Source organism: Arachis ipaensis, chromosome B04, assembly GCF_000816755.2.
Source record: "Arachis ipaensis cultivar K30076 chromosome B04, Araip1.1, whole genome shotgun sequence".
Lineage (NCBI taxonomy): Eukaryota > Viridiplantae > Streptophyta > Magnoliopsida > Fabales > Fabaceae > Arachis > Arachis ipaensis.
In genome coordinates this window covers 73,436,632-73,449,184 of record NC_029788.2, presented here as the reverse complement: position 1 = coordinate 73,449,184, position 12,553 = coordinate 73,436,632, and the positions used below count along the sequence as shown (strand labels likewise).

The window sequence follows — 12,553 nt, the reverse complement described above, 5'->3', positions numbered from 1 at the left end:
TAATGTGGTTATAGAACAGAAGGGGATTTAAAAGGCTCAAGGGGGCTAACAAGGGTGATGTAAAAGGTAGGCTAATTTGGGATAAGTGAGCAATTTAAATAATGGCCTCAATCATATATTGGTATGTATCTACATTCTATATTGGACATATAGATTAAAACAAAGTAAAAATTACCAGAGTAAAAAAAAAGAAGGGCGAACACACAAGAATGAAATAATTATGGTTAAATAATGTAACCATACAAATAGACTCAAAAACTCACAGGTTGTGTGTTCTCTGGCTCAAAAACCATATATCAGTTATGTATGTCATGCAAGTGGAAATCAAGAGTTCCCATTATGCTCAATGTGGATCTTAGGGTGGCTCTTAAAATCTTAGTGTTCTTCCTTGAAGAAATGTTGTTTAAATTAGCCAACATTTATTGCTATATATATACAGTGTGTGGATTGTTGTGATTCTGTTATACTAAAGTCTTTGGTTTACTCTTTTTATTTCCAATTAATCCAAGTTATCGTATGCTAAAAGGGTAAACTTAAACTAATTAATCTATATATTTTATATCACAACTTAATAACTAAAATTGCAACTAGACTAAACTACATATCTAAGATAAATATATAAACCAAAGTGCAAAATGAAGAAATACTATAAAAATACAGAAAAAGAATGTGCAAGTACTGGAAGACAAGATAAGATAAAAATAAAAATAAAGATAAAAATAAGCAAAATAGGATAAAAAAAGTGTTTGAAAAGTGGTTCACTAAAATAATGTATGCCAGAGATGGCGACCTCCCCACACTTAAATGATAGCATCGTCTTCGATGCTCACTCAAGCTGGGTGTGAGAAGTGTCCTCTCTGAAAGGATGCGCAGTAGGTGTCTCGGTGGTAGGCTGAGGGTCTATAGTCTCGGTAAGCGTCGGAGGAGCTGCCTGCTGAAGTGAAGGCTCTGTCTGTAGAGGAATTGCCGGATCTGCGGCCTAGATCTGGTGGGGTTCTTCATGGTGTGGTGTAGCCTGCTCAGGTCCTCTCTGCTCAGCCTGGGCATGTGCCTCCGCCTCATGATCATTTGCCTCCGCATCAGATGGCTCAGAAGCGGTGTCAGGCTCGGAAGGGATGTCGCTGCCAGATCGGATCATCAACTTTAAGTGCTCATAGCATCGCTTGTTGCGATGCTCCATACGATCCAGGCGTGCGAAGAGGCGGTACACCAGATGAAAAATGGGCTCAGGAGCAGAGGGAGGTGCAGTGGAAGGAGCTGGGGCAGCAGTGGATGCAGAAGGGGCAGCTGAAGATGTGGCTGCCTCACCTGAGGCAGTGAGAAAAGGAGGTCTATACCCTAATGCCAGAAACTTCCTACTGTGAGGAATGATCTTCTTGCAGTCTACAACAGTTGGCTTCTCATCAGCAAGCTCCCAAGGCACGTCAGCTTGGCGGCCTAGCTGGGTAATCAGATAAGGGAAAGTGAGAGTGCCTCTGACATGGACCCTGGCCATATAATACCTAATGAAACGTGGAAGATACAGGTCCTTACCCTCCATCACACACCAGATGAGGGTGATCATAGTAGCGGGCACCTCTGTCTCATGAGTGCTAGGCATAATGTAATTACTCAGAATCTGCTGCCAAAGCCGAGCCTCATCATTCAAATATATCAGCTTGATTCCCTTAGGCATCACTGTATTCTTTCCCATGACCCATGGGGCAGTAGGATAAAGGGCTATTCTCTGCTTGACTGCATCCCAATCAAATCTCATGTATCTCATATCCTCTTCAGCCTTTTGGTAACCGTCAGGCTGATCTGACTTAGGCTGAAGCCGGAGGATGTCCTCAATAGCTTCCTCAGTGACTAAAATTTGTTTCCCTCTGAGGTGCACTGCATCCAGGGAAGTCTTGAAATAGTTACAGTAAAATTCTCTAACCCAAGAAGCATTGACCTCTATCAAGTTCCTTTCCAAGAAGAACTAGCCTCTTTGTTTCAGCTGTTCGGAAGTGTACTGGGTGAGTTCTTATAGAATTTTAAGAGTTCTTTCCAGGTAGAGGTTCCTAGAAGTGGCAAACACTGGATACTTTAGCTCACAGTATCTGTTTACAAATTTGACTTGATCTGTGGCAGTGAGGAGCTGGTCGGCCTTTTCCTGCGGGGTAAAGTTCTTTTTCCGCCAGGAATCATCGTGAAGGAGATCCAGGATAGAGGTAGAAGATTCTTCTCTTTTCTGTTTGACTGTAGTTGCCTTGCCTTTTCCCTTACTTTTGGGATCAGACATCCTGAAAAGAAGAAGGAGCAGGATATAATTGAAGAACTAAAGCAGGAAAACAAGTAGGCAAGTAAGGTTTGTCAATGTAAGCATAAAGGGAAAAGAGAAATAAAAGCATGAAATGAGGTAAATATATGTACATTTTGGATTGAATTCGAGTTAAAAGTCTGAGATTAAAAATCACAATCCAAAATGTAATAGAAGTGGAATTCAAGTTAATTAGGAAAAATAGTAATCATGCCTTGAGTTAGAAAGTGAAAGTAGTTTGGTAAAAACCAAAAAGAGAGGTTAGAAAGTTAAACTGGTTAGGGGTTAAAAAGGAAGTTAAGGTGAGTGGCATGAGTATGGTTTTCCTAGTTACCAAGAATTTCTCAGACTTGAAGAATAATTAACTCATATTCAAGCAAGGATTGCAGTTTATTGATGATAATTCTGATAGATAAAGTAAGTGTAAAATGAGAATGAAATCATCAATAAGTAATTTATTACTCAGGGAACCAAAAGGAATAAGAATGCCAGTCCGTGCATTCATGAATTGGTTTGGTTGTAGCCAAGTAATGCAAAATATTGAATTTCCAAACCAATACATGAATGAGGGTAGATTAAACCATAAATTTGCAGAAAATTGGGCAGTATTTTGGCTAAAATTGGATGTTCCCGGGTAATAAACAACAAGAAAATCAGTTCATATGACAGTAAATAGTGCTGAAAATATTAACATGGTATAATAGCAGCATCAAACATGAAAGAACAGCATATGAACAGGACATCATTACAGCCAATTCAGAATTGCTAATCACATAAAAACATGTAGCAGGAACGGTGCAATTATCAGGCTTAAATCCACTAACCATATCCTAGCTAGCTAACCACCTAAAATCCACTACAATCATGCATCTCTAACTATCCTAATTTTGAAAAAAAAATCGAAAAAATTATTAACTAATTAACGGAAAACAGGATTCAGTGTTCGGTGGAACCTAATATGCAGAGGAATAAATGTATGGAACAGAGAGATGGTGGGAATGTGGTGGTGGTGTTGGTGACGCGGCGGCGATGGGTGGCAGCACGGCGATGGTCCATGGTGGGACAGGTTTGGGTGGATAAGGGTTAAGGGGGGAGAGAAGGGGTTGCTGGTTGTGTTGTGGTGGCTGGTGGTGGCGCGGTGGTGGCGGCTCGGTGATGGGGCGGCGGCAGTGGGGTTTGGTGGTTGTGGAGGGAGGAGGAAGGGGGAGAAGGGGAAGGGAAGAAGGGGAGGGAGGAGAAGAAGAAGGGGGGAGCGTCGGCGGTCGGGATGGCGGCGCGGCGGTTAGGTCTGGGCGGCCAGGAGTGGTGGTGGTTGGGGGATGAGAGAAGAGAGGTTGCAGATGGGGGTGGGGGGGTTTGGGTGACGCCATGGGTAGGGTTTCGCGTGAATGGGGGTTAGTGTTTTTGAATTCACGCGATCGCGTGATTTGGGCGAAAAAGGTGTTGACGCGAACGCGTCATTGACGCGATCGCGTGATTGTGGGATAATGAAAGTGACGCGTACGTGTGGGGCACGAGAACGCGTCGCTCAGAATTATGCGAAACGCACGATTCCAGCATCGTTTTGGCACAACTCTCTGTTTCCATGAGGTTTCCTAAAATCCATGCGTCGCATATGCGTCGCTCACGCTTTCGCGTGGGATGTGCGTAGTGCATGTGACGCGTTCGCGTTAGGGAGGCGAACCCGTGGGCCGATTTGTGCTAAACGCACACCAGCCACACAATTCCAGCCCAACTTTCTGGGCGTTGGTTCTTTACGCCGATTTCCAGTCGACGACCACGCGTGGCCTGCACACTCGCGTGGGTGATTTTTTTTTTATGCAATTATGCAGTATACAATATGCGGTGCTAATATGGGTGATATGAATAATTCCAGGTTCAATAAAAATAGAATAAAATAAAATTTAAAAACAAACAAAACGAAATAAAATTGAAATTGAAAAAGGAACGATCATACCATGGTGGGTTGTCTCCCACCTAGCACTTTTAGTTAAAGTCCTTAAGTTGGACATTTGATGAGCTCCCTGCTATGGTGGCTTGTGCATGAATTCATCCAGAAATCTCCACCACTGTTTGGAATGCCAATAGCTTCTGGGGTCCCAAACTAGGCATGTATAGCCTTTGAGTAAATTCAAACAGGTTCTCAGGTTCCCGGGGTGTTGAATGTCATAATAGATTCTAGGATCCCAAACCTTTCTTTTATATCCGCCTTTGTCTTGATTTATATTTTTCCAGCCGAGCGGTTTGGAAGTTGCATTCTCACCAAGATGGCTGAACATTCTCCAAGACCCTTTCAATCGAACTCGAAACCAATCCTTACACTTCAGATTGAAGCGTGGAACCTTATTGAATCTTGCATACCAGCCATGAGCACGAACAATTTACTTTTTACTCTTAAAGCCGCAAAGAGCTCTAAGCTGACCATCTGTTTCAAGTAAACCATATTCAAGTGGAAAGGTAAAGATAAAAGCTAAGGATTTTACCCACTTGAATTTAGTATTGGGTGGTAATGGTCTTGGGATATGTGTTTCCAGTGGTTTTGCAAGCTTTTCTCCCTTGTATTCTTCTGTGAATTCCTCCACTTCCTTGCAAATTTCTTCAATGTCAACCACATCTTGATCCAAGTCTTCGATATCTTCCTCATCACTCAAGTCATAAGTTGGAGGTTGCAAAAAATCTACCTCCGCATCATCTTCGTATTCACTTGGGGAAGATTCTTCCATTTCGAAGAATTCACTTGCGGATGCATGTTCGTTACTAGGGGACTTTGACTCGTGATCTTCATTATCAAGGAAGCTTGCTTGTTGAGTTATTCCGTCCAGTTCTTCATAGGATACATGCTTCGGGGGTTGTGCACTATCCTCCTTAACATCAACTACACTTTTTCTGACGGAATTCCCCACAATTCTGGATTCCCATGGAGGTTCAGCATCTCCTAAGTCTTCAACCAATTCTTCCTCCTCTATAATTTCAGCTTCCTCCACTTGTTCCAGTATAAAGTCATGCTCCGTGCTGTCCAGTGGGGTTTCTAGCATCTCCTTCATGCTGCGTTCTTCATTAGTTTGTCCACATGAAGCCATGGGGTTCCTTGAGTGTCCGAACGTCGGGAAGGTAGTCTATTTATCGCTTGATTCAATTGGTGAAATGTGGCATGAAATTTTTCAAATGTTTCCTTGAGTTGCTCCCTTGATTCTTGGAGTGATGGATATGGACATGGTGCATAGCGAAGTGGTGGTTCTTGGGAGTAATTAGGTTGGAATTAGGGTGGATACGGGTTAGGGTTATATGGAGGTGAATGGCGGTAGTTGGCTTGTGAGTGTGGTGGTTCAAAGCTGTGTTGAGTTGGTGGTTCATAGGCGTATGGTGGGGCTTGTCGGTAATTACAAGGGGGTCCACCATAACTATTGTTCTGACATGCATTATTGAATGGTCATCGTCCATGATAGTTTGGAAGGTGTTGTTGCCTAAAGGCTTGATCAAATCCTCGTGGCTCTGTCCATCTCTGATTGTTTTGACCTTGATGGATGTTCCTGTTATAGCTCCCATTCCTTTCAACATTATTAGAACCAAACTCAGAGCGATAGGGGTGAGAATTCATAGTAAATAATAAAAATTAAAAGCAAAAATAAAAACAAATAAACAAGCAAAAGAAAATATTTACAATAACCAATAATAAAGCACACAATTGCAATTCCCCGGCAACGGCGCCATTTTGAAGAACGGATCTATTGCTAAAAAAGAATTTTATAAAAAATACAATCGCGCTGTAAGTATAGCTTCTAGACCGATAAGAATTCCTTTCGTACAAAAGTTTTGGTTGTCACAAGTAACAAAACCCAATAAAATTTATAACCGAAGTATTTAAACCTCGGGTCGTCTCTCAAGGAATTGCAGGGAGGTATGAATTATTATTGGTTATGAGTAAAAGTGTATTTTTGGAATTTTAAAATAAGGAACAAGTAATTTAAATGGCAAGAAAAATAAATTAATAATTATAAAAGTCTCTTGGCAAGGTATAAGAAATTGAAGTCCTATCCTCGTTATCTTTATCAGGAGTGATGAGAATTGGATTCTACTCCCACTTTAATAAACCTTTGCTAACAAAGGAGAGTCAAGTGAACAGATTGATTTGATCCTCAGATCCCAGTCAACTCATATGGAAAGACTAGAGTTATTGGAGTACAAATCAATCAGCAAAGAATTCCAATTTCATTCAACAACTGAGTTTGATAACTCAAGTGTTGCTAATTACTTAACCAAAGCCAAAAGGGGAAAATAATTCTAACGTGAAAGCATCATAAATAAAACATTCATTACTTTTAAATACCTCAAAATATATTAATTAAGAAAATCATAACATGAATGGTTCATAAGCCAAATCGGAAAGATAAATATCAATTAAAGTAATGAAATAAGTAAAAGTAGAAAATAATTTAGAGGAACATTGAACCTGAAATTGAAGAGATCATAGCTTAAACATAATAGAAATCCTAAATCCTAATCCTAAGAGAAAAGAGAGAACCTCCCTCTCTAAAACTACATCTAATCCTTAAATTCTGTATTACTGAGTTGTTCTCTGATGCACGGAAAACTTGTCTCTCAACAAATCTCCCTTCGGCAAGTGTACCGAATTTGTCGTCAAGTAAAAACTCACAATAGAGTGAGGTCGAATCCCACAGGGATTGATTGATCAAGCAACTTTAGTTAGAAGAATGTTCTAGTTGAGCGAATCCAGAATTTGGGTTGAGAGTTGTAGAAAATAAAAATGGCAGGAATGTAAATAACAGAAAAGTAAATGCTAAAATTAAAGGACTGGAAGTAAATGACTGAAAATAAATTGCAGAATTGTAAACGGGAATGGGGGATTTGCTCATAAAAGTAAATGGCAGAAATTAAAGAGAATGGGTAAGATAAGAGATGGGGAGTTCATTGGGCTTAGGAGATGTTGCAATTCTCCGGATCAAGTTCATTTTCATCTATTCCTCAATCAATGAAGAGATCCAAGTTTGAGTAGCTTCTCTTCCAAGATAACTACTCAATTGGATGAAGATCGAAAGCTTTCAAGTAAAATCAAGAGGAAAGATAGAAGAAGAATAATGAAAATTAGTATTGATCCATCAAATTACAACAGAGATCCCTAACCCAATGAAAGGGGTTTAGTTGTTCATAGCTCTTGAAAATGAAAACAAAGATGGAGAATACGTCATAAAACTAGAAATTGCAAAGAAAGTAAAATACAGAGAGTAGTTCTCTTTTTTCCAGCCTCCAGAACTCCTTCTCAATTCAAAGCTACTTCTATATATACTACTCTTCTCAGCTTCTAGCAAGTTACCTCCCCTTTTCTTGCTTCCTTTTGGTCCTGAAATCAAGCAATAAAGTGCATCAAAGCTCTAGTCCAAGTCATGAGTAATGCAACATAATATTTGTCACTAAACTTATGCAAAATCCTCATGATATTATGTAAAATGCACAATGTATGCTTGAATCAAGGCATAAGTTAATATCTACCCAAAACTAGCTTATTTCCTAAAGAAATGCATGAAACTAACCAAAAAACAGTAAAGAAAAGGTCAGTGAAACTGGCCAAGATGCCCTGGCATCACAAGACCAAACTTAAAGCTTGCTTGTCCCTAAGCAAGTACTGGAACAAGAGAATGATGAATGGAATATCGAGAGGAATGAGTCATTTTTGTGGAAGTCATGTTACTGATTTTATGATGGTTTCATGCATAGCAACTTAGGTTCATTCCATTACTGGCTTTCAGACCTTTATCATGTCTCTAAACACTTACTTTGTTTATATCCCATGAGGCTTTTATTCATTGATCCTTTTATTGTTATTTCAAGGGTTGTTTGTGTTATTTAGGCTAAGTGCTCTGTAAGGGGGCAACTCTTTAAGATAAGTTTTCAGCCAACACTCCCGAACCAGTTGGTTCAAGGTGCTAGGTGTTGAAGCACCCCTAAGGACTTACTCCCTCAAGTCTCTCCCCCATACATACACACCACAGGTATATAGTTTGTTTATTTTCTTTTCTTGAGACCTTGGTGTCCAGCACCTCTTTGGGTTACTAAATGCTCTGTAGTGAAGGTTACTCTTGATAGTGGACTTTCAGCTGATAATCCCGAGTTAGTTAAGCCAAGTTACCAGGTGATAAGGCACCCCTAAGAGCTTATTCATCCAAGTAGCTCCCTCACACAGGAGCACCACAGACACTTGCCTCAAGATTAAAACCATTGATGCCTATCCTTATTGCTTACTCTTTTTCTTCTGTTTTTCACTTCCATTGTTCTTTCCCTTTTCTCTTATTAGGATCTTGTTATTAACTTAGTCTCATGAGTGTATCCAAAGCAAAGTATTCAGGCCAGACAATTGTCATCCCAGCCTTGTGGTTGAACCAACTTAGCTAACTTATGACTACCCCAAAGATTCGTGAATGCACTTCCACATTATGAACTCTACTTCTGGTCTTTTAAAAAAAATCATTCTCTTTTTATTTGATTTAAAGGGACAGCATACAAGTAAGTTAAGTGATGGTGCAGTAACATAAAGACTAGTGTACATAGACCTATTCAGAACTTAAAAGACAGAATTTAAAACGGTAGCTTACATGTATGCTTGTGCCTCTTGAACTCAATTTGGTGTGTGAACACCAAACTTAGTTCTTTGCCCAGTACAAAACATTGCATATATGCAGAGACCCTCATATCTTGTTATTAACAAAGCAATGATCACCTATAGTCTAACTACATCTAAGTGGTTTCTCTTGATTGGATGGAGCTAGCAATGTTCTTTTGGAGTGGAGTGTAATTCTAACCAATGTCTTTTAGTGGAACACCAAACTTAGAACTACACTACCACTCTTGGATTGTTCTGGTGTGGAACACCAAACTTAGCTCCTTACAATACAGGGGAAACAAATTGTGATTTTTATTGAAATAAAGATGAAAGTGAAACTACCTGAGGTTGGGTTGCCTCCCAACAGAGCACTCTTTTATCATCGCTAGCTCGACGAGTCCTTAATTACTTGAGATGGTACTTTACTCTGGGGTTTTCCCCCATGTTGCCCAGGTAATGCTTGAGTCTTTGTCCATTCACTATAAAAGTCCTCTCTGAACCTTCATCCGTGATTTCGATGTGGCCATATGGTGATACTTTTGTAACCATGAAAGGTTCGGACCACCTTGACTTGAGTTTTCCTGGGAACAGCCTTAATTTAGAATTGTAAAGGAGTACTTGTTGCCCTTTTTCGAAACTCCTGGGTGCCAGATGCATGTCATGTTTTCTCTTTGCCTTTTCTTTATACATCTTAGTGTTTTCATAGGCTTGTGACCTGAATTCTTCCATCTCTTGCAGCTGCAAGATCTTTTTTGCACCAGCAGCAATGCTGTCAAAATTTAGTATCTTAATAGCCCAAAGAGCTTTGTGTTCCAGCTCCAGTGGTAAGTGACAAGCCTTCCCATAGACTAGTTGATATGGAGACATTCCAAGTGGAGTTTTGAATGCTGTTCTGTATGCCCAAAGAGCATCATCCAACTTCTTCGACCAATCCTTTCTAGATGCACCCACAGTCTTTTCCAGGATCCTCTTCAGCTCTCTGTTGGATATCTCAGTTTGCCCACTTGTTTGAGGATGGTAAGGTGTGGCTACTTTGTGTTTTACCCCATATCGTAAGAGGAGAGCTTCTAGTGGTTTGTTACAAAAGTGGCTCCCTCCATCACTTATGAGAGCTCTTGGGACTCCAAACCGGCTAAAGATATTCTTCCTGAGGAAGTTCATGACTACCTTGTTATCATTAGTTGGGGTTGCTTATGAAGGAAAGACAAGGATCATCACTTAATGAGAGTGATTGGTTCGGTCTTCAAGGGTCTTCTTTCTCCAATGTTGCATGGCAGCGTTTCCCCATGCGTTCCCTCTTGAGACATGTGTGTAGTGCTCTTCATTAAGTGGCGAAATCTCCCGCATTTAATTGTCCAATCAATCCCTTTTCATGCTTCTTTTCCTCTCCTATAAAGATTTAAAATAAGGCAATTAATATCATAAAAAAATTGAAACTCTACGGCTAGAATAAAATGAAAGAAGGGATTTGATTGTTCATTTATGAATTCCAACTAACTAACTAACTATTGGTGGGTCCTTATATGCATTTTGGTGGCTCCATGAGGTGACACCAAACTTAGTTTGGATCACTGTGATGGAAGTTTTGTGTTCAAAGCTTCCCAAGACTAGCATGCATCTTGGTTTGCTTTGAACACCAAACTTGTTCCTCACTATATTCTGCATAAGAAGATTTACACCAATTGTTTGTCAAGTTTGGATTGAAGCTCATAAAGATTGACTTATTCATTACCATCTGAAAGCATATAAAACATGGGTTGCCTCCCATGAAGCGCTTCTTTAGCGTCACTAGCTTGACGTTTTTCCTTCATCATGGTGGTTGGTAGTGCTTAAAGTCCTCCCCTCTTGCTGTGGACTTGTATCCATTGGTTGGATCAATTATCTCCACATGTTCCAGGGAAAGAACTCTGTTGATAGTGAAGACCTTAGGTAATTGAGATGGCACAGTAGGGAGAGTAGGGGGAATATCTGGGAAGTAAGCTGAGACAACTCTATCCCCTGGAGAGAAGTCTTCCGTAGGGATCTTCTTGTTCCTCCATCTCCTTGGTACCTTCTTCTTTGTTTCTTTTGAGGTTGCCTTCCCCTTGGTGACCTCTTTTCTCCAATGAGTTGGGATGCTGTCTTCACTTGCCTCTAGAGGTTTAGTGTCCTCTAACTTTTCTTTGAGCTGTGGCAATTGCTATTTTCCTTGTTTATCAATTGAGGGGGTTTCAGAATGAACTGGCTGTGCTTCAGTGCTTGTCTCTTCCTTCAGTGTCTCCTTATCGTTTGTGCTTAGTTCCTTGTCCTTTTGATCTGTTTCTTGTGAGAGTTTGAAGACATTGAAGCTGAGTCGTTCATCATGGATTCTCAATATTTGCTTCCCTTTCTCTACATCGATAAGTGCTCTGGCCGTAGCTAGGAATGGTCTTCCCAATATGATTGGGTGAGTGTGACTTTCTTCCATGTCCAGAATGACAAAGTCTGTTAGGAGAAAGTACTTCCCAACCTTTAGCAACACATTTTCCACCACTCCTATTGCTTGCTTTTGAGTTTTGTCAGCCAGTCTAATAATGACATCTGTGGGCATTATCTCATTAATCTGCAGCCTCTTCACCAGGGATAAAGGCAGTAAGTTGATGCTGGCCCCCAAATCACATAGTGCTCTATCGAACATAGTTTCACCTATGGCACAAGGGATATGAAAACTTCCTGGGTCTCTTCTTTTTGTAGGCAACTCAGGTTGGATAAGGGCACTACATTCCTTGTTCATCACTATAATCTGCCCTCCCTTGAGTGAGCTTTTCCTGGGAAGAAGTTCCTTCATATACTTGATGAATGTAAGCATTTGTTGAATTGCCTTGATGAATGGTATGTTCACATGAAGAGATGCAAACAAGTCTAGGAACCTTGAGTATATTCTTTTTCCCACAGCACCATTGAGCAGTTGAGGGAATGGTGCATAGAGCTTCAGCAGCTCTTGTTGTGAGATTTCTAGTTCTTTGTGATCTCTATCCTCCTCCTTTGTTGAGTTGTCTTCAGGTTGTTTGCACATTTTGCCTTGCTTGTCTTCAATCTCTTGATCACTTGTAGTGACCATTTTGTAATCTTCCCATCTTACTTTCTTTGCTTCTCCCTTGGGGTTTTTCTCCGTGTCACTTGGGAAGCTATCAGTAGGTTTGGGAATCTTCTCAGCTAAATATCCCACCTGGAATTCTATCTTCCTAATGGTCTCTCCCTGGTTCTTAATATTGACTCGCACCTCCTCTTTGAACACCTTATTTTCTTGAATCTCATGGCATATTCCTTCAAGTAAGGCTTCAATCTTAGAGAGCTTGTCATCAATTGATCAGTGATTTGGAGCAGATGTGAATTACTGGTGAGCTGCATTGTTGTTGGAGTTGTAACGTCTCTGGTCTTGGTTTTGATCTTGCTCACTTCCCCACCCAAAGTTTGGGTGGTTTCTCCATCCAGGGTTGTAAGTCTTGGAGTATGGATCATAGTTTTTCCTTGGTGAATTCCCAATGTAGTTGGCTTGCTCCTAACTCCCCTCTGCTTCTTCATTCACCCCTTCTTGGATTGTTGATGAGGATGAGATTGCTACTACTTGGTTCCTCTCCATCTTCTTGGTGAGGTCAGCCAGCTGCTGGGTAATGAGCTTGTTTTGGGCCAAC

General features: G+C 40.6%; 1 protein-coding gene across 1 annotated transcript; it reads right to left on the bottom strand.

Annotated features, from left to right (window-relative positions):
* Positions 3,238-3,654, bottom strand: LOC107636558 (leucine-rich repeat extensin-like protein 3). Its single transcript, XM_016340058.1, has one exon. It carries the CDS (start codon positions 3,652-3,654, stop codon positions 3,238-3,240), a length of 417 nt encoding a protein of 138 aa, XP_016195544.1.